Source organism: Scardinius erythrophthalmus (assembly GCF_964197995.2).
Source record: "Scardinius erythrophthalmus genome assembly, chromosome: 22".
Lineage (NCBI taxonomy): Eukaryota > Metazoa > Chordata > Actinopteri > Cypriniformes > Leuciscidae > Scardinius > Scardinius erythrophthalmus.
In genome coordinates, this window is record NC_138242.1 from 14,914,271 (window position 1) to 14,935,199 (window position 20,929).

The 20,929-nt window shown below is 37.5% G+C and overlaps 2 protein-coding genes across 3 annotated transcripts in view; one reads left to right on the forward strand and one right to left on the reverse strand.

Moving 5' to 3' along the window:
* acad11 (acyl-CoA dehydrogenase family, member 11) overlaps nt 1-20,929 on the forward strand; it is a 96,120-nt gene that overhangs the window by 45,498 nt on the left and 29,693 nt on the right. The gene's annotated exons all lie outside the window — the stretch shown is intronic.
* On the reverse strand, nt 2,522-14,616 carry ackr4b (atypical chemokine receptor 4b). The gene is made up of 2 exons (XM_081353025.1): nt 14,542-14,616; nt 2,522-5,182 (listed from the first exon to the last, which is right to left on the reverse strand). Exon 2 carries the CDS (start codon nt 5,174-5,176, stop codon nt 4,031-4,033), a length of 1,146 nt encoding a protein of 381 aa, XP_081209151.1. The 5' UTR covers nt 5,177-5,182; nt 14,542-14,616; the 3' UTR covers nt 2,522-4,030.

Sequence of the window (20,929 nt, forward strand, 5' to 3'; positions counted from 1 at the left end):
TTTGTCGCATCTCTGTTTGAAATTAGCAATTGTAGGTATTCGCGGATTTATCAACTTTATGTGCGTTGTGCCTCGGCTCAATGTCTCTGAATCTATTGTATTGAGGAGAATGTGCAGCTGTCAGTTACCACACCGGTGTGGATACTGTCAATCGGAATCACAGATTGTACTTTTTGGAATTATGACCAACATAAGAATTTTCACCAAAAAATATAATCTGAACAAGTAACATCCACTCTTGTTCTGACCAACTAAGGGAAAAAATCTCCAGTTGTCACTGGTGATTGTCGTTTGAACCTTTCTGGATCAGCCATCAAATTTCTAAGTTTAATTATATTAAGTGCTGTGAGAAAAGCACTATAAATCTCCACCTCCACCATCCTCACACGCAATATAGCCTTCTAGCTGAGACACCTTCTTTATGTGTACACATGTGATGTAATGACGCAAAGACATGCTCAAATATCCCACGGAAATCCACCAGTACCCTTGGAATTAAAAACATTATTACAAGTTTTTTTTTTAATAGAGCTAAGGCGGCAAGCAGATAGTTTTGAACACTGGCTGGTTATGTACTTGCTCAAAAAATTCTTTTGGATAATTTTTAACCCAAAAAAGTTACGGAATGCAGCTTTAAATAACGATTGTATCATTACATCATTACACCATGACGACTGGTGACTGTTAAAACATGTTTTTGTCATTGAATAATACAAGAGATTTGTTCAAAATTGCTGATTTACCCAATAATGAAACAAGTTCAAAAAAATTCTTCAGAATAATTAAATATTTTTAAAATAGACTGTAGCAATTGACACTTTGTCAGAACCTCAGTAAATTACAGGTTATTTTGTTTAGTTGTCTTCAGAACCATGAGAGAATCATAATCTTAATATCTTAATTTTAAACCAAAAAAATCTTAATTTTCTCTTTTCATCCAGAGTTGTGCAGCTCTTATGTTTTTTTTTTTCCTTTTTCTTTTTTTAATGTACAAATATTGCTAACATTACAAGTGGACCTCAGAGAACAGTATACAATTATAATAAAAAATAGTTCTACCCCTTTAATGTTTAAAGTTGAAATGCTGGATTTTCTTAAAATTGTCAAATTAAAAGTTGAAAAGGGTTTCTGAACAAAACAATGACACTTTGTGCAACAGCTTTATGTGTCATTACATCCCGTACAGGGTGTCACATTCACGCCATGCTTGCATCTGAACACCCACTCACAAACAGAGAAATCTAGTCATTTGTAGTAAACACTGTCATTATAGTGAGTAACAGCTTCTGAGCATGCTATAAATGTACTGACACTGTAAAGCACGCACAAACACAATTGACATTTGCTTTGGTGGAACGAGACACACTCCCCTGCAAACATAGACACCCACACATGTAAATATTTATCATGATGAATACTACAATATCTAGAGCTGTGAGGCTGAATATGTGTTTGTTTATGTGGTCTGCATGACAAATCCTTAATTATTGTTATTGGCACCTGATTTGGGTCTGAATCACTTGATTTGTCTTTAGATTTTTGACAATTTTCCATCTGTCTGGCCTACATGATATTCTTTGTTTTTTATCTCTTGTCTTTTTCCAATGAACTGACTTTTCCAGTTTCTCACCATCTGCGCCTTAGATAACCTGTTAAATCATTCTTCTGCTGCTTAGCATGACCAGTGTCTGAGTATATTTCCATTTTAAAGTCAACATGAAATCAAAATTGACTTTCCTAATAATGTTACTTTACTTTCTTAATTCATGTTCATGTTTTTTGTGCATGTTAGATTAACTGTCTCCTAAATTCCTTTACTTTTTTTGGCTTATGTCATTATTCCTTCCTTTTCAGCCCTTTCAATCACTTGCCCTACTTTTGGCATGAAACTGCACTTGTCATGATCTAGTCAATTCCTGATGGATAAAATGACCTGCTGTAAAAAAAAGAAAAAAATATTTTGTTGCAGTAGAAGTATTCCTATTTTCAATAAAGTGTAGCTTTAACTGTATTATCTAAGTGCCCTCATTTAAATCAACAGTTTTGTTAAATAATGCCAACTTTTAGTTATCTTAAGAGGATGAATTTAAAGTCTGGACTCTTCAGAGCACCAGACATTAATAATTCATAAAAGTAAAACATATGGCTGTTTATGTCTAAAATCTTGCTCATTAAGCCCAAAAACTCGGTGTAGTTTCTCTCTCCATGCCTCTCTCTGGGCTTTTACTTTTTTTAATAGTTATTTCTTCCCCCATTTAAATAAAATTATGGTTGACCACTTTTATTGTTCTGGACCTCTTTTTCCAGTCTGCTTTCCACATATCATCTGCGCTGTCATAATAACCTTCCCATTAATTCGCATACTCGCAATCAAAGCCACACACTTACAACCAGAATCAGATGCTGTGGCTTCTATCTTGTTCATAAAGCATAATCTTCTGTACATGTGACTTGTACTTGTTTTTGTACAAACTTATGAAATCACATACATAATTCAAAATAAGCATATAACGGCAAAACTCCAAGTGTATAAAGTATGCTTTAATTTAAAAATACACAAATACGTAACGTCTTGGAAACAGGGTATCTTTTCTACACAAGATCCCGGAGTTCACTATACACTTTCTACAAGTAGTCAATTTAATAACTGATAAATGTTCCCAACATGGAATCTGTGCACTGTTTTTCCCATTTTCTGCACTGATGTGGGAATTCTGTGGAATATAATTAACTCAAACTGAATAAAGAACACTATTTTTGTTAGCAGAGACCATTAGTAACCAAAATATTTAATAAACACACAAGGCTTGTTAACGACAGGTTCTGTGGAATTCTTTAGGCACAGATTCCATGCAAGATTACTGATGAACAACATGATTTGATCTGAAAGAAACAAGACAAATCCACTGCACAGACATATGACCAGCCTCGTCTCCATACTGTTGTGATGAATTTGATCTTCAAGCAAAAGGACTGAATTAAATATTTGAATGCTGCTGATCCACAATCTGATTTCTGACTTGTGATGTAGCTTGAATCATAATCACAATGTGTTCGTTCGTTGGCCAGAGGAGAACTGACTCTGGTTTCTCTTAAGGTTTTTTTTTCACCATTCTGTCACCTGATGGAGTTTGGGTTCCTTGCCACTGTCGCCTCTGGCTTGTTTAGTTGGGGACACTTAATAATTAAACAATGTTATGATTTGACTGCACTGACACTATTGGATGAGAACTGAACTGAGCTGGATGACGTTATTTCTGTTTTTCTGCAAGATTGCTTTATAGATTAAATTAACTAATTTATTAATTGATGATCTTTACAATGGAACTGAATCAAGACTTAACTGACTTAAGCTGAACAAAGACACTATTTTCTTTTAGAGCTGCTACATGTACAGCCAAAATTAACTCTTTGCATCATTGAATAATTTCCCTGTTATCACTGCAAAAATTTATTTGAAACAATTTGTATTGTATAAAGTGCTAAATACTTAAAGGTGGCCTGACTTAGATTTTTACTTGTATGTTAGGGTATGCGTACAGTGCACATGTCGTAAATTTTATCATCAGCATAGTATGTGCATACTGTACACACCCAGCTGGATTTTTCTAAATGCACATACTCTGTATGCTCAAACTTGCACATGTGCCTTGAATTCCTTTTCACTGATTATTTTGTCTACAATGTGACAACACAGCCCAGACTTTTGTTTTACCATCAAGAAAGTAAGGACATGGCAGCAACAATAACAATAGATGAGCGCTTGTATGAGGGGGTTAAGAGATACCTGCAATTCTGGTTTAAACTAATACAACAACATTTTTATCTGTCATAACTTAGTTAGTGTGCATCTGTCGAGGCCCTGTGTTCGCTATTAAATGGAGTATAAAACTACTAGGACAAAACTGAACTATACTTTGGACTTAATGAACATTGTACATGACTGTTATTGTCAAAGTTACTTAAACACCTTTACATTTAGATATAAAGTCCTGGTATATAGTTGTCAGTCCTCATAGTTATTGCCATGTCATATGGTGAATGTACTCGTGTCTTCATTTTCCGACAAAGAGTGAGTGTGGACTTGTGTGCCTGACTTAAGGGAGATCTCAACAGTGGGCTGCTCGTTGCCATGCCGATACCCTCTGCCTGTCTGGCTACAGCGTTTGACGAGCTTCAGAACATGCATTTTAAAGGACGATCCGATAAAGACGTAGAGCACGGGATTCAGGCAGCAATGCGTGAGGGCCAGACTCTCAGTAATTTGACTGGCCCGGTCCAGGTTTTTGCTCAGCTCACATTCCTCCACTAAAATGTAGATCACATCCAGGGCTCTGACCAGTTTTACCAGATTATATGGGAGCTGAGTCAATAGAAACACCCCTACTACAGCTATTAACACCCGAAACGCTCGCCATCTTCTCCCGCCGCGTACCCCCGCTGTAGCAGCCTTACTCAATGCTACTCCCACCCTGCAATAGCAGAACATCATCACCAGGAAAGGCAGAAGAAAACTCAGAGACACTTCCAGAATTTCCATAGTTGCCTTAGCCGCCCGTGCCATGCTTTGCGGGTATACCGCCCGGCATACATTACGGCCACTGGAGTTCGTCACTGTGTAGAACACCATATCTGGCAATCCCATGACAATGGCGAGCCCCCAAACCAGTAGGCACATGATCATCCTCTGCCTTCGGCCGTTGTTCCTGGTTGGGGCATGGGTTGCGGTGGAGCCTCTGGTTAGGGCACGATAGCGGTCTATGCTAATGCAGGCTAGCAGCAGCATGCTACAGCTGAAGTTGGTGGAATAGAGGGCGGAGGTGATCTTACAGGCGGCTATACCAATCTCCCAGCCGTTCACTGCATCTGCTGCCCAGAAGGGCAGCGTGAGGAGCAGGAGGAGGTCTGCAAAGGCCAGGTTGAGGATAAAGACATCTGTCAGGGTCCGTAAGCGCTTGTGGGAAAGGTAAACGAAAACGACCAGGGAATTTCCGGCCAGGCCCAGAATCAATGCTAGTGTGTAGACAACTGGCAGAAAAACCCCAGCAAAAGACCGGACCTCTTTTTTGTCGCAAACTGTGTGCATTTCATAATCCGTGTCATAGTCACTGTGGTTAGAACTGTTGTTATGGTCATGGTAATGGTAGTCATGTTCGTTATCAGAAAGGTCTTCCATCTTGATCTAGAGAGAGAGAGAGAAGGACGAATGTAAACATTGCTGATGGTGCTAGATTTCATTTAGTTCTTTATACACTCAGAGAAAATGTGAAAAAAATTGTACACTGGAAAAAAAAAACATTTGGTGTAGGATTTACTTTGATACAATTTTCACTTACAAATTTTTAAGTAGAATGTCTGAAATAATCTTTATTTACAACTTAAAATATTTTTTTACAGTGTACCTTCACGATACAATATGATATGACAAACACTTCACTGTCTGACTGAGTCTGAAATTTTCTTACAATATTAAATATATAGATGTACAGATTTAGTTCATGTACAGATGAAGTTCAGTCCGACGCAGTTATCATTTTCATGTCCTGCGCCACATTGTTTAAGTAGCAAATGCATTTGCGCTCATTTGTGCGCCCATGGGCGTGCTGGTCTGAAAACGAGGTGTGTTATGGCACATTGTTGGTGCGTTGCTATTTTGAGGCAACAGAAATAGACTGTGCCATTGACCAACTGAAACCTTGTGTAAAGTCAATGGTCAAAGTCAAAGTCATTATAAAATGAGCGCGTTAGGACCATTCTCTGGTCGTTAAACTAGCAAAAGTGGATTCGGACGCGCCCTAAGTGACAGGGTTTCCGCGGGGCATTAAAAAGCATTAAAAGTCATTAAATGGATTTTGCGATAATTAAGGCCTTAAATGGCATTAAAAAGCCGTAATTTGTAATCCTACAGGCATTAATTTTTTTATGGTTTTGAAGAAAATGTTATATTATCAATTTATTTGAATAGTCTTCATGATTAATAATTTTTATTTGCTGTCGTCGCAAAATATGTACGTTAGTGTGATTAAAAACACGCGGAAACAGTTTGGTGATTGCATCCGGCCGGAGCAAAGTTGCGGAGGTGGCGCGAGTAATTTTGGACAGCAGGAACAACAGGAATAAAACTAGACCAGAAAACTGGGAAAGGGCATGGAAGACAAACAATTTAGAACATGGTTGGTGGTCAAAATAAAGAAGGATTTTGCAGCGTTTGTAAAAAGGTATTTAAATTGGGTAGCTACAATGGGAATAAATGGCGTAAAATCTCATATGCAGTCTGACAGCCACAGGTCGACGGTAAAAGGCAGACAGCAATTAACTATGTGTAGTAACGTTCCCTCATCAGCTCGACATCCGCTGTTGAAGCTCACTTTGCGTTTTTTAACGCGTTAACGCATGAGATTATTTTTGTCCAGTTTAACGCGTTAAAATATTTAACGCAATCGCAGCATTCGTTAATTTTTGTCATCCCTTGGGTAGCGTTACATTATATCGTATATATATATATTTATCCCGCTCTTATTCATGTAAATGCTTTTAAACGCGCTGCCTGCGAATGTCCTGTCTATGTAACACACACACACACACACACACAGAGGGCCCTATCTTGCACCCAGCGCAATTGACTTTGTACACCGACGCATGTATCATTCCTATTTTGCACCCACGCAAAGCGCGCTTTTCCCTCCACAGAAGCACGTCGCTAAACTAGGGAATGAACTTGCGCTCCCTGGGCAGTTCAGCGCAAAAAAGGACGCGTGTTCCGGCGCAAACGTTTCTTCATGCTATTTTGCAGGTTTAGAAAACAATTGCGCCTCTAACCAGGAAAAAATAGTTTAAAGTCAGTGGCGCGTTGCGCATGTTATTCATATGCTATTTTAAGGGCGCATGCTTGGCCATAATCAATGTAGCGTGTCCACAACGCGCATACACTTTGATTCTCTCATCTACACAGAAGCAGCAGTTTTCATTTTTGCAAATCATACATTATTACGATAGATAGATAGATAGATAGATAGATAGACAGACAGACAGACAGACAGACAGACAGACAGACAGACAGACAAAGGGCCCTATTTTAACGATCTGAAACGCAAGTGTCAAAGCGCAAAGCGCAAGTAACTTTGTGGGCGGGTCTTGGCGCTGTTGCTATTTTCCCGGCGGGATAAATGACTCTTGCGCCAGGCGCAAATCTAAAATGGGTTGGTCTGAAGTAGCTTCATTATTCATAGGTGTGGTTTGGGCGTAACGTGAAATAAACCAATCAGAGCATCATTTCACATTCCCTTTAAGAGCAGACGCGTTTGTTCTAAAGCGGATTCCTATTGTAACGGCGGATTTGCCTGGCGCGCGCCAGGAGCGGTTCACAGCCAAGGAGACCGGCGTTCTCGTCAGGGACGTTGGGGATGGAGAAACACACCCAAATTAACTTCGGTTAAAAAGGCGTATGATAATTTGGGTAAATGTGTAAGCTAGATGTATGCTTTTATAATAAACTGTCTATCTATCTATATCTATCTATCTATCTATCTATCTATCTATCTATCTATCTATCTATCTATCTATCTATCTATCTATCTATCTATCTATCGTAATAATGTATGATTTGCAAAAATGAAAACTGCTGCTTATGTGTAGATGAGAGAATCAAAGTGCATTCGCGTTGTGCACACGCTACATTGATTATGGCCAAGCATGCGCCCTTAAAATAGCATATGAATAACATGCGCAACGCGCCACTGACTTTAAACAAATTTTTCCTGGTTAGTAGCGCAATTGTTTTCTAAACCTGCAAAATAGCATGAGGGAACGTTTGCGCTGGAACACGCCTCCTCTTTGCGCTGAACCGCCCCGGGGAGCGCAAGTGTATTTCTTAGTTAACCGACGTGCTTCTGTGGAGGGAAAAGCGCGCTTTGCGCGGGTGCAAAATAGGAATGATACATGCGTCGGTGTACAAAGTCAATTGCGCTGGGTGCAAGATAGGGCCCAAAGTCACAAAGTTACTTGCGCTTTGCGCTTTGACACTTGCGTTTCAGATCGTTAAAATAGGGCCCAGAGAGAGAAAGACGCGCGCCAGATCGTGCGCACAGACTGCGCACCAGAAAACGGTCCTCTTTCGCGCAACGAACAATAACACACAATTTTGCCAAAATGTCTGTTTTGTGAGTATCCTCATAAAATAAGAGCAGTCTTAAATTTGTGAAATAAAGTCTTTAATGAACGCAAAGAGTTGTGAGAGAATGAGGCGCGTGTTAGATCTGTGCTTCTGTCAGCAGCTGCTCTCAGGGCCGGCCCGCGGCATAGGCGGAATAGGCAAATGCTAGGGGCGCCACTCATCCATAGGGGCGCCAGAATGAGTGAACGAGTGGATTTTTTTTTTTTTTTTAGTTTTTTTTTTTTATATATATATAATACTATTTTAAAACCATTAATTCGAAATACTACCAAATAAAGCAAAAAAAGTCCGGCTCTTCAATCTTCCCCCGCCCAGCGAGTGCTTGAAGTGCGTCAGAAACAGAGCGCGCGCGATCAGTTGTTGGTAATTTGTTGTGTAGCGTGCCCGCCTCATCCAATGTAGACAGCATTGCTTTTGTTAACACACAGCTCGTAGAAACGGGCCTGGCAGCTCGCGCTAGTCCTAGACACGGTGAAAGTTTCCTGATTGTGACGGATGGCCGAATTTACATGACACATTATAAATGAGCATATAGTCTGCGATAGATACAGTGCCAAAAAGAAGAGAAGAGGATAAAAGGGGATAAAGACAGAGGTAAAGTGATGTAGTGTATGAACAATTTATTGCATTGGAGTAGGATACTATAATTTCATGGCAGTTATTTTTTACCTTAAACTTAATGTTAGCAGTTGTTCTGAGTTCTCCAGAGAGGCCCCAGACTGTGTGATTTTGTAACAATCATGTCAGTTTTAAGACGCATTTTTTATTATCACTTTTTTTTATTAATGTTTTACTCTACAGTTGTGCAGTTTTGTGGGGGATAAATACAGGCCAAAAGTTTGGAAACATTACTAGTTTTAATGTTTTTGAAAGAAGTTTCTTCTGCTCATCAAGCCTGCATTTATTTGATCAAAAATACAGAAAAAAATAATAATATTGTGATATTACAATTTAAATAATTGGTTTTCAATTTATTATACTTTAAATTATCATTTATATCTGTGATGCAAAGCTGAATTTTCAGCATCATTACTCCAGTCTATCCTTTAGAAATCATTCTAATATGATGATTCATTATGAGTGTTGGAAACAGTTCTGCTGCCTAATATATTTGATGAATAAAATGTTAAAAAGAACTGCATTTATAAAAATATAAAAAAATCTAATTATATATATCTTCTTTACGATTAATTTTTATTAATTTAACACATCCTTGCTGAATAAAAGTATTGATTTATTTCAAAAAAAGAAAGAAAAAAATTACTGACCCCAAATTACTGACCAGTGTATATTGTTGTTACAAAAGATTTCTATTTTTAAAACAGTTTCTTCTTTTTCTTTTTTTTTTTTTATTCATCAAAGTATCGTAAAAAGTATCACAGGTTATGGAAAAATATTAAGCAGCAGAACTGTTTCCACTTTGATTATGAATCATCATATTAGAATGATTTCTAAAGGATGGAGTAATGATCCTGAAAATTCAGCTTTGCATCACAGAAATAAATGAGAATTTAAAGTATAATAAATTGAAAACCAATTATTTTAAATTGTAATAACATATCACAATATTATTATTTTTTCTGTATTTTTGATCAAATAAATGCAGGCTTGATGAGCAGAAGAAACTTCTTTCAAAAACTTTAATAATAGTAATGTTTCCAAACTTTTGACCTGTACTGTATATGGCATTTTTAAAATTGATTTTCCAAAATTAGTAATGATATTTATTTACAGGTTTATTCAAAATAGCAAAGTTCACATTAAATCTGTATTGTAAAACGTGCTATATAAGATAATGGGGACTTGACTTGAATGTTAGATGTAATGCTCTTGGTATTTCTGTTTAGGCTGTAATGTGTGTGTGTGTGTGTGTGTGTGTGTGTATATATATATATATATATATATATATATATATATATATATATATATATATATATATATATATATATATATATATATATATATTATATGCTAAATAATCATGAACACAATGACGGGGTAAAATGGGCTGCGATGCATGGGGCACCAGGTAAAATCTTGCCTAGGGCAGCAAATTGGTCAGGGCCGGCCCTGGCTGCTCTTAAAGGGACAGCAGCCAATAAAGCTTTCTGTCAGTGAAGTTAATCACAGAACAAAGGCACCAGAGAAAATTACTCACTGCTATTGACTAAAGAACTCTTGTAGCTTTAATAAGCATTAGTCTATATTTAATCTATAGAGAGCCTAAGTCCCTCCCCTTCCGGTCGACCACCATGGGACCTTATTTCGGAAAAATATTGTATGGTAGTCAATGGCGAGAGACAACAAATATTTTGATCTCGTTTGAATTGTGCCCTGATTTACACATATGATGTTTATCAATTTAAAAGATACATTTTAAAGTCAAGAAAGTCGCAGCTTGATGTAAAACTGCTGAGGTATAAGACTGTGAAAATACGTAATTAGAAAGACTACAAACCCAGAAGGCGCGCATGCGACGTCATGCCTTTTCTCTCAATGAATGAAGCTAACTTTACTGAAGCTAACGTCTGTCATTTTTTCTATAGCCTTACCTTATAATCGTAACGCAACGCCGTCATGCCTGAGTGTTTTGAGCCAGAATACACACATACGAGCAACGGATCTTGTGACGTACATAGTGCGAGACGAGAGATGTAGTTCATTGAGCGATTTTCACATAAAACTAAACGTTACTCTTCTGTTTTATGACAAACTGCGACTTTCTTGACTTTCATAATTACCTTTTAAATTGACAAACATCATATGTGTAATTCAGGGCACAGTTCAGACGGAATAAAAAGATAAGTTATCTCTCGCCATTGACTTCCATACATATTTTTTCCGAAGTAAGGTCCCATGAGCCGGAAGCGGAGGGGCGGGACTTAGGCTCTCTATAATTTATGCTGTGCAGACTGTTTGATAACTATGTTAGACAGGAAGGCCAAAGGTAAATATGACATTTATTATAGGTTTATGTGAGGATTGTTTGTTAAGTTCACTTAAATTAAAAGTTGTCATATTTTTTTTGAAGCCTAATGTTAAAAACTTGATAGCTTTCAATCACACTGTAATGTTGGATGGCTATAATTAATGTTTAAAATTAGGGGGGAGAAATCATTTTTATCCAGATATCAATAGCTGTATTAGTATCAGTGAGACTGGCCTTTATGTTGTCTCTACATTCATTTGTAGATTAACTGTGAAATTATTACATTATAAAATATATAAACCTAAACAAATGTAAGTGTTTTAATTGCGGATAAAACGTGTGATTAATCAAGTTAATTATATATATATATATATATATATATATATATATATATATATATATATATATATATATATATATATATATATATATATACACACATATATATATACATACATACATACATAGGCTACATACATAATATCCGTGGTTAGTCATGGGTCGTGTATGGCATTAAAAAAAAAATGGCATTAAAAAGGCATTACATTTAAATTGAAGATCCCTGCAGAAACCCTGAGTGAACTTGCGCCCTGCGCTTTAGACCATGCACTTAAATCGTTAAAGTTGGGCCCCTAATGTGCATCTTTTGCTCTTTATTTTGCTGCATTAGTGCTAAAAAGCTTACTTTTCTTCTAAGTGAAAAATAAATAAATAGTAGAAATAGAAGTATGAAATTGCTCACGTCTGTTTGTTTCCAGACAGAATTGCTTTAAACATCCTTTTAATCACAATTAAGACCTCCAAACATGAAATAATAGCTTTCCTCCCTCCCTACTTTGAATGTTTTGGACATTGCTTTTAGAGTTCAAACAGGTTTTTCCAACTGTGTTTTGTAACTTTAGAAAATATATTTATATATTCATAATTTTTATTGAATATATTATCTAATATTTTATCTGCTTTCAGTGAAGATTCTTTTTACTTAATGAAAAAAGTTGTCACGTGTTTTTCTGAATTACAAACTGGTCTTCATGGCAATGAGCTTTCATTTAACGAATTTTCGTGACAATATTCTGAATTATGGGGTTTATACGTTATCTTAAGATTCAGCGCCTTAAAACTCACATCTGTCTATAATAAATTTTGCATAATGCCATTAGACTCTGCACAGCCTAAAAAATCTGATTACATGATGTTTTATTAACAAGGTTTGGGAGGAGCACGTTCAGATAATTAACACAAGTGGAAAGCACTCAGCAATCAATGGTGAGAGGTATAAATACTCAGCAGTATCACCTCATTCCATTGACAGTTTTTGCAGCATCCCTCCACCACCCCTTCTCCACACTTCTAGTACTAAACACTTACATACGGGGGGAGTACTCTGGGTTCGGGCTGAACTCCGAGCTCGGAGCCCTCCCTCCGGACAGCACGCCATATACGCATTAAACTTACCCATTCAAATTATATGTAAGTGTGAACTCGTGAAATTTTAGATGTCTGTGCACGCTTTATCTTTTTTTATTTCTTCTTTCATTTAATTGTCAATTTAGTGTGTCATCTGTGCTTCGTTCTAACTTGAGTGTTATTTTGTTTGCTTGATCCACGTGTACCTTCAAATATGCATATTTTAAATGAGCGAAGTGTGCAAGCCTAATTTTTTTTCTGCAACAAAAACCATACTGCTAATTTCTTCCATGTCGTCATTCCCATTCAGTTTTCCAGAGGGTCGATGAGATCATACGCAACTCAACACAGAGACATGTACTTTTGACAGAAAACTTTTTTAGCTGGCCAACAGTATCCGAGCAGCTTGCAGTGCTGTTATTTATTTCAGCATATACAGTATACCGCATTCAAAGTAAAGCCCATGGGCAGCTTTGTAGTGCTTGAGCTTTGGACGTATTATAAGCTTAGTACATTTGCTATAGTTTGTGTGGAGTGAGGGAGAGTTTATTTAACCCTGAACACTTTCAGGTGAAGGTTCTAGAAAAACATACTGCTGGTCGTTTGCATTTCAAAACTGCAAATCCTTGACTTTTGCCATCTGCTCATCTGGAGTTGCACATAGCACTGAGTGTACCTTCCAATCTGCTAAACACATGCTCTTTAAACAGGGGTGCAGAGCAGATCAGATTTTGTGTGTCTGGGTGATAAGCAAACCTGCTGTAAAATGAATATCTTTACCTAGTGCAGATTTTTTTTTTTTTTTTTGTCTATTAAATTTTAATCAATACATTTTTCTAAAAAATGCTTTGGTTACTTGAAGAGTACCAGGAAAAGACAAAGTTGATATACCACACTTTGCTTTCCAAATGTTGTACATCAATCAAAAGCTTTTCAAAAAACATCCTAGTGATTAATTATGATCCGCATGCCTGTTCCAGAAAAGCCGCTGTTTGGGATGATACTTTTTCCGTCTTGTGGAAATGGCTTGGCTCCTGTGCTTGAAATTGTGATGAATAACAACATAGTAAGCCATACAACATTTTTGAACATGAACGTGTTCAATTTCATAATGTCATACCTAAAGCCTATTATACTTTATTTTTCAAATGACAAAATAAAACTTTTTGTGGAATATTTTGCTATAAAAGTTCCCTTATGCTATTTGTCTTTCATTTTGACGGTTGGCAAAAGTGCCCAGATATTTTTTCAGCCCATTTTGTAGAAATATGAAATGTCTGTATACAGTACCTTGTATCTTTTAATTACAAAAGTTGCAGTTTAACCATTACCGCAGGAAGTTTTTCCTAGGCTTTCTGCATAATAAGTGTGTCTGTGATCCAGTGTCTGAAAGGTGATCCACTTTTCTTATTCATTAATCCATGGCTGAATTTGTATTCTTATTGAATTACCTCTGTCTATTATGCAGCTCAGTTACACCCTTATATCATGTCAGTTTAACACTGTACAGGTAAACCCTCATTCCATTCTTCTTTCTCACTGGCATACAGAAACAAGAGCTTTCTTTGCAAACACATCTTTCATTGAGTCAAATTTATAATGTATTTCTGAAACCTAAATTCTTCTGTGTCATTGTTTATTTTGAACTTTACCTTCCTTGTCATAAACCCTTTTGATGATTGGTGAGCAGGACTTTGCTTTGACTTAATACATGACAGCATAGAAATGAAATGCAAAAGTAATACATCAAACTTGTATAAAACCAACTAAATAAATCTAAATACGGACATTTGAAAGCATAGTAAATGTAATTACCATAATTTAGCATCTGTTGTTACTTTGTCGGGCATTTGTTTGCTGTATTCTTAAACCAGTGTTTACTTTGAATGGCGATTCTCTAAAGTTACTTTCACGATTGTCCCCTGTTTAGCTGTGACACTAAGCTATCATCTCAGAACCTTTAGACTTTGAGCTTCCCGCAGCTTTGATTGGAATTCAACTGTTGCATGTGAATTACAGCGATGTGTCTTACCTCTGTTTGTAGCGTCTGAGTCACACTCCGTCCAGGAAAGAACTGCCTTTAGTCCAGAGAAGTGAAACACTCAGTTGATAATTGCAGCTGGGGCAAGAGGACGGCCACGGGTGTGAGTTTGTGTGTGCGTCAGAGGAAGGAGAGAGAGAGAGAAAATAAGGATCACCCTTTTCCAGCAGGTTAAACTCCCTCGCTATATTTTCCTGATCATCTTCAAGCTGAATTCTTGAAATTCCAGTATATTGTTTTTGTAGCATAATAACTTTATAATATATAACTGTGGTACCTTTCGAAAGGGTTATATCACTCAAACAAATACAAGTTAATTATAAAATATATTGTATTTATTTACAGGTAAACTAAAAATTACTAAGTGGTTACACGAAATTAAGCACAATGATAACTATAAAAGCATTATCAAAACAGAAACTCTTTTAAATTTCAACACAACTGAACATTGAACACTGACAGTGGTCTCCTTTTAATCAACTTGACTTGAATTTACACATAAAATAAACACATTATAAAAACACTATTTTAACATTTATTCCTCTGCATCCCCTGATGCAGAGCAAGAGATGTTAAAGCAATAAAAAAGTTTCTGTTAATGCAACAAAAATGATTCATGTAGTCCCAAAATGGATTAAGTAAACTTTAATAGTTATATTTAAGTGGAGTAAATTTAATGGAATTGATTTGTAATAAAATCTTCAGCAATTGTGTTGCTTTAGCTCATATTAAATAAATAAATTGAGCAAAAGTCTTATCTCATCTTATCTACTCAGATTGCTCTTGTAGATGATGTTTTTATTTCATGCTTAATATGTTATCCCTGCATTGAGCATATAGTCTGACTCTAAGATCAATATCTGAGTGCAACACCCATGCAGACTTGGGTTATATCGGTAAGCTGCACGTTTTTGTGCACCCATAATAAAATAAATCTTCCGAAGTTACCAGGTCAATCACAGAAGCATTCATGTACAGTGCATACACTTTTAAAAAATAAATAAATAAAAAAATTCATTGTGCTGCCCTAATCTAAATAGAGCTTTAAGAACAGTGGAGCATAAATTAGGGGTATTTTTCCCAACTGGCATATTTCCCCGAGCCAGTTATAGGCATTGGTTCAGGAAATCATTGTGCGTAATTAACTTTACAGTCTTGTAACTGCTCTTTTCCGAGTGCAATCATTTACTTTGTTTGCATAGGAAAGTAGCTGCTGTGATTATTTTTCTAAAGAACGGCCATGTTCATTGAGGATATTAGCTGTGAAGTGTGAAACAAACTATTTGATAGAGGGTCTTGTCTGACTGGTGTAATTCCTTGCAGTAGCTCATCTGTGCTTAATCCTTTTATTTAAGAGAGCATGGCATTCCGAAGGCCCTGCGTGATTTGTTTGTTTGAAGAATCTGTTCTTTATGGAATGCGCCATGGAGCTAACGGTCGCGTGTTTGGCTGCTTGTACGGGGACAACCTGCTGACATGAAAGGACAAGTCTGTCATATCACACCCTGAGAAACAACCTGTGTTTTCATCAAACAATTTACTAAAGTAAGAGCCGTTGCTTGCCAGCAGATATACATACACACCCACACACAAAAATGCATGCAGGCTTGTGACTAACTCTTCTTAAGGAAAAACACTCGCCTTTCCGTGAACCTTGAGTGTTTGTTTCAAGGGTGTGTGTGTGTGTGTGTGTGTGTGTGTGTGTGTGTGTGTGTGTGTGTGTCAGAATCTAAGGTGTGCCTCTGTTACTGTATGTGTGGAATTGTCTATTCAGTGTCTTGTCCAGTGCTCGCTCCCATAAAAGCACACGAGTCAGTGTGTCCAAATTTTACCATGTGGGAGTTTGTGGGTTCTTGTGTTTTAATTTCCCATGGTTATATCATAACAGTTATTTCTATGTTAAGCTAGGTTAACGTGAATAGGCTAAAAAACAACAACAAACGAATAGATATCACCATACTTCCCTAGTTGATTGATAACATTAAGAATTGCAAACATTTTTGTATTACAACAAGTTTTCGGAAAGCTTAGTTAAATTAGCAAAATCTAATTAAACATGCACCAATTTTCATACATTTCTAGAACAGAAATCTGAACATTGGATTAAGTCATTTTCAAAATGCTTATTTCATTTTGTTGACATATTAAATTAAATTTACAGAGGGGATTTTTTGATTTTCTTTTATCACTCCATAAATCAGAAAATACCATCAACATCCAGAAAAACAACAACAACAAAACCATTTCACCATTTTTTAGGAATAAAATGAATAAAAGCAGGCAAATTATATATGACCCCTCTGTAAAATCCCTCAGAATAGAAATAAAACTGTTAAGTTTGGTGTATGCACGTGCTAATGAAGTGGAGATTTCTGGCTCAGTACATAAGAGAAAACTCATTTTGAGAAAACAGTCTTTAAAGGTATGTAATGTATTTGAAATGTACAGATAAAAATAGATAAAATAAAATAAACACTTAAGTATTTTGATGTTTTCTTTCCACTAGTCTGAAACAACATATTATGAAAAGACAAATAGTCTGAAATCACAAAATTGAACAGGGCAGGAAAAAACAATGTTTTTGCCTTTAATGTCTTGCCTTAAGTGTTTGAGCATGAAATGTCTCCAAAAACCACCCTTTGGGGACCTCTAGAAACATCCACAATTGAATGAATGGTTCATGAACAAAATAGTATTTGGGCTAGTTTACAGTAAGTGTAGTTCTCTTTCATTCAGTCACGTTCGACGTTACGTCAGAAGTGAACTGCCGAATTGGAATCTCGCCTGAGAGTGTATCTGTGGCTTTTTTAAAGATGTTATTCCACCCGTGCCTTACGTGTACGGGCTTAAAACACGCTGTGGTGGCATTTGTGGATGAGTCATCTACCCACTGCGGGAACATTTACCCACTGTGGATGAGTCATCTCAGTGCCGCGGTCGAGACTCGGCTGGAGTCCCCTCGCCTATGCCCCGGTCTAGTTCCTCTTTTGGTAATCAGAAGGAGCTACTTCGGTGAATAGCCAGGGTGACCTGAGGATTACAGTGGGGGCTTACCCGCCGAGCCAATCTCCGTGGGAGAAATGTTAACCCAGAAATGCATTTCCGAATGCATCCATCCTCTATTGGTTTGCAGTGATTGTCCTGAAGGATGTGTACTTTCATTTTTCGATTTTCCCTCAACACAAACCATTCCTGCGCTTTGCATTCGAGGGTTGGGCATACCAGTACAAAATCCTCCCCTTTCAGGCTGTCCCTGTCCCTGTCGCCCCTTTCGGGCTGTCCTGCGTCTTCATGAAAGTCATGGAGGCGGCCTTTGTTCCCATGAGAGAACGCGGCGTTCGCATCCTCAACTACCTCGACAATTGACTCATACTGGCCCAGTCACAAGAGCAGTTGTGCAAACACAGGGATTTGGTGCTCCGACACTTCAGCCAGCTGGAGTTACGGGTCAACGGGGAAAAAAGCAAACTATCCCCCATGCAGAGGATCTCTTTTCTCAGGATGGAGATGACCCTGACTGCATTGGAACAATTACAATTGAAACAGCTGCTACTAGGCAAGCACGTACTGGTCCATACGGACACAAACAGGGCTACAATAACATGTGAGCAACATGTACATATTTGTATTTTAGAGAAAATAACGTTTATGTGTGGTTATTGAAAAAACTAAATTGTAAATTGCTGAAATAAGGTCACAAAAAACACAAAATTTGAATCTTATATTTTATATTACACATTTAGCATATGAGCATAAAAAGCTTCATTGATGTGGCAGTAGGCTATTTTACAATAAACACTTCATAATCTATCCAAACAGGTCAACAAAATCTTGTCTAAACATTCATATTATGTCTGTAACATATTGTTTATATGTTATATTATAGAGCATATAAATTTTTATCTTGCAGTTTAATATGTTGCTTATACAAAGACATATTTTATTTCAACATATTTCAGTCGATTTCACTCATCTCAGTATAGCAATATAGTTTGGGAAAAGCCAAACTAATCAATGTGTACATTTTCATGTAAAAATAGCATGTTTACTAATGTAAGTGCGTGTAGTAAACAAAAGCGTGCATCTGCGCCATTCATAGCAGTGTTTTGTCCTGTGACTATGCCGTCTCACAGTCACCCAGTTGCCCTGCTGCACGGGCTCTACAGCTGGAACCAAACAACATACAGAGTTCACTAAGCTAGTCACATCCAAAGCAGTATCTAAAGCCCTTGCATTCTTATTGTCCTCGATTAAAGGGGGGGTGAAATGCTCATTTTCACTCAATCTCCTGTTAATCTTGAGTACCTATGGAGTACTATTGCATACTTCATATCTCCAAAAAGTCTTTAGTTTTATTATATTTATAAAAGAAAGATAGGCTGTACCGAGTCTTTCCGGAAAAACCCGAGCGGCTGGAGGCGGGCCGTGTGGGCGAAGCTAAAGCTGTGTTTACGCTCCGAGCTAACAACACACAGAGACATTTGAAGCAGTTTTACTCACCGCCTGCGACCGCGAACCTTTATCATTGTGACTGCTCCATCCTTAAGCATTAGACGATCTGCAAATCCGTCGATCTGGGCTTTGTTTATAAAACAATCATCGTCGAAATGCAAGGAACAAACAGTCTTACACAGCTCCGTTGATGCTCTGAAAAAACAAACTCCATCCACTGGTCCCTTAACGCTGGGTTCTTTGGGAATCTGTGCAGGGTTGTCTTGCCCTGGCAACCAAAAACCCACTTCTTTGGTGACATTGACTTCCCAAATTAAGCCGAGCAGAGCGCTTCGATGGGCGAACTGCTTTCGCTCTCTTGCTCTGGTCTATGGATGCGCGCGCGCCCGCGGGTTTCCGGGAGAAGTGCCCTTAGGACCCATATAAGGAAATTCCGCCCCAACTGACGTCACGCAGACCCATACTCGAAAAAAACTTTCCGAAACTTGTGACAAACCGGAAGGACAATTTTTGGCACAGAAATACTCCTTCAAACGTACAATTTAATTTTTGAAACTTTGTCCATGTTTAGCATGGGAATCCAACTCTTTAACAGTGTAAAAAACTCAGTATGCATGAAATAGCATTTCACCCCCCCCTTTAAAGTTTGGATGTGTCAGCCTGACTATCTCCCTGCATTTATCACATGTGTAACCCTCCCCACCAACAGAGAAAGCTATACTATACGTGTGGCAGGCAGTGCAAGTGACAATAACAGGAGATGACATGATTCAGCGTTTTTATTTTTAATTTTAATTTTTTTACTGATCCAACTCACCACAGTTGTTTGATGGACTTGCAGAGGTGGAAAGTAACTAATTACAAATACTAGTCTACAGTAGTTACAGTACTTGAGTAGAGTTGAGTAGTTTTTTCTACTTTCTTGAGTATAAATAAATTGTTGTACTTTTAATTTTACTTGAGTTGAATAAAAATAAAGTATTCAACTTCGCTACATTTATTTTTCACCATAAGTACAAAGTACTTTGACAGAGGTGCTGACGGAGCAACAGGGCTAGCTGCCATTTGACAGACACTTTTGACAGACACCGCAAACTACTGCAGTGGAGCCCTGTGCTTCAGCCAATAACAGACAGATCTGAGCTCTTCAGCCAATAACAGACAGGTCTGACTCGGGTGCAAAACTAATCAAAACTTCCAGTTCAGTTGACAGTCAATCACTGGCGCTCGCGTTTTGAATCAGTAGTATCGCTAACGTTTCAATATTTTAGTGAATGTATGCTCATATTTAGTGAGCTATATACTCATATTCTGACTTTAAACTGAAATGGGTCATACCATTCATATTACCAGAGCACTGAGTAGTTGAAGTAAATAGAAAACTCGGTTCATACAAGGACACATTTATTGCATTAACGAAGCAAGAACAATGTAAGTTAAGTGACTAAAATGCACGCACACAATTCAGTTGAATGGTAAAGCTTGCCCTCTTGCCCTTCAGCGACACAAAGCCATCAACACTGATCCTCAACAAACATATCTCCATACCAGCGTGACTCCGATCTTCAACCAGATGGAACATAATATTCTGATTGTTCCAAACCAATCTGACTTCTGACCTATAATGCTGCCTGAATCATACACTGTTCATTTATTGGCCAGAGGAGAACTGGAGACTGAGCCTGGGTTCTCCCAAGGTTTTTTTTTTTTCCATTCTGCCACCTGATGGAGTTTTGGTTCCTTGCCACTGTCGCCTTTTTCCACCTTTGTTGCCATTGGCTTGGCTTGCTTAGTTGGGGACATTAAATTTAACATTAAATGTATTATTCAACAATAATATTGATCTTCCTGCATTGACGCTATTATACAAGAACTGAACTGAGCTGGATGATGACATCATGGTTTACTCCAGAGCGGCTATATATAT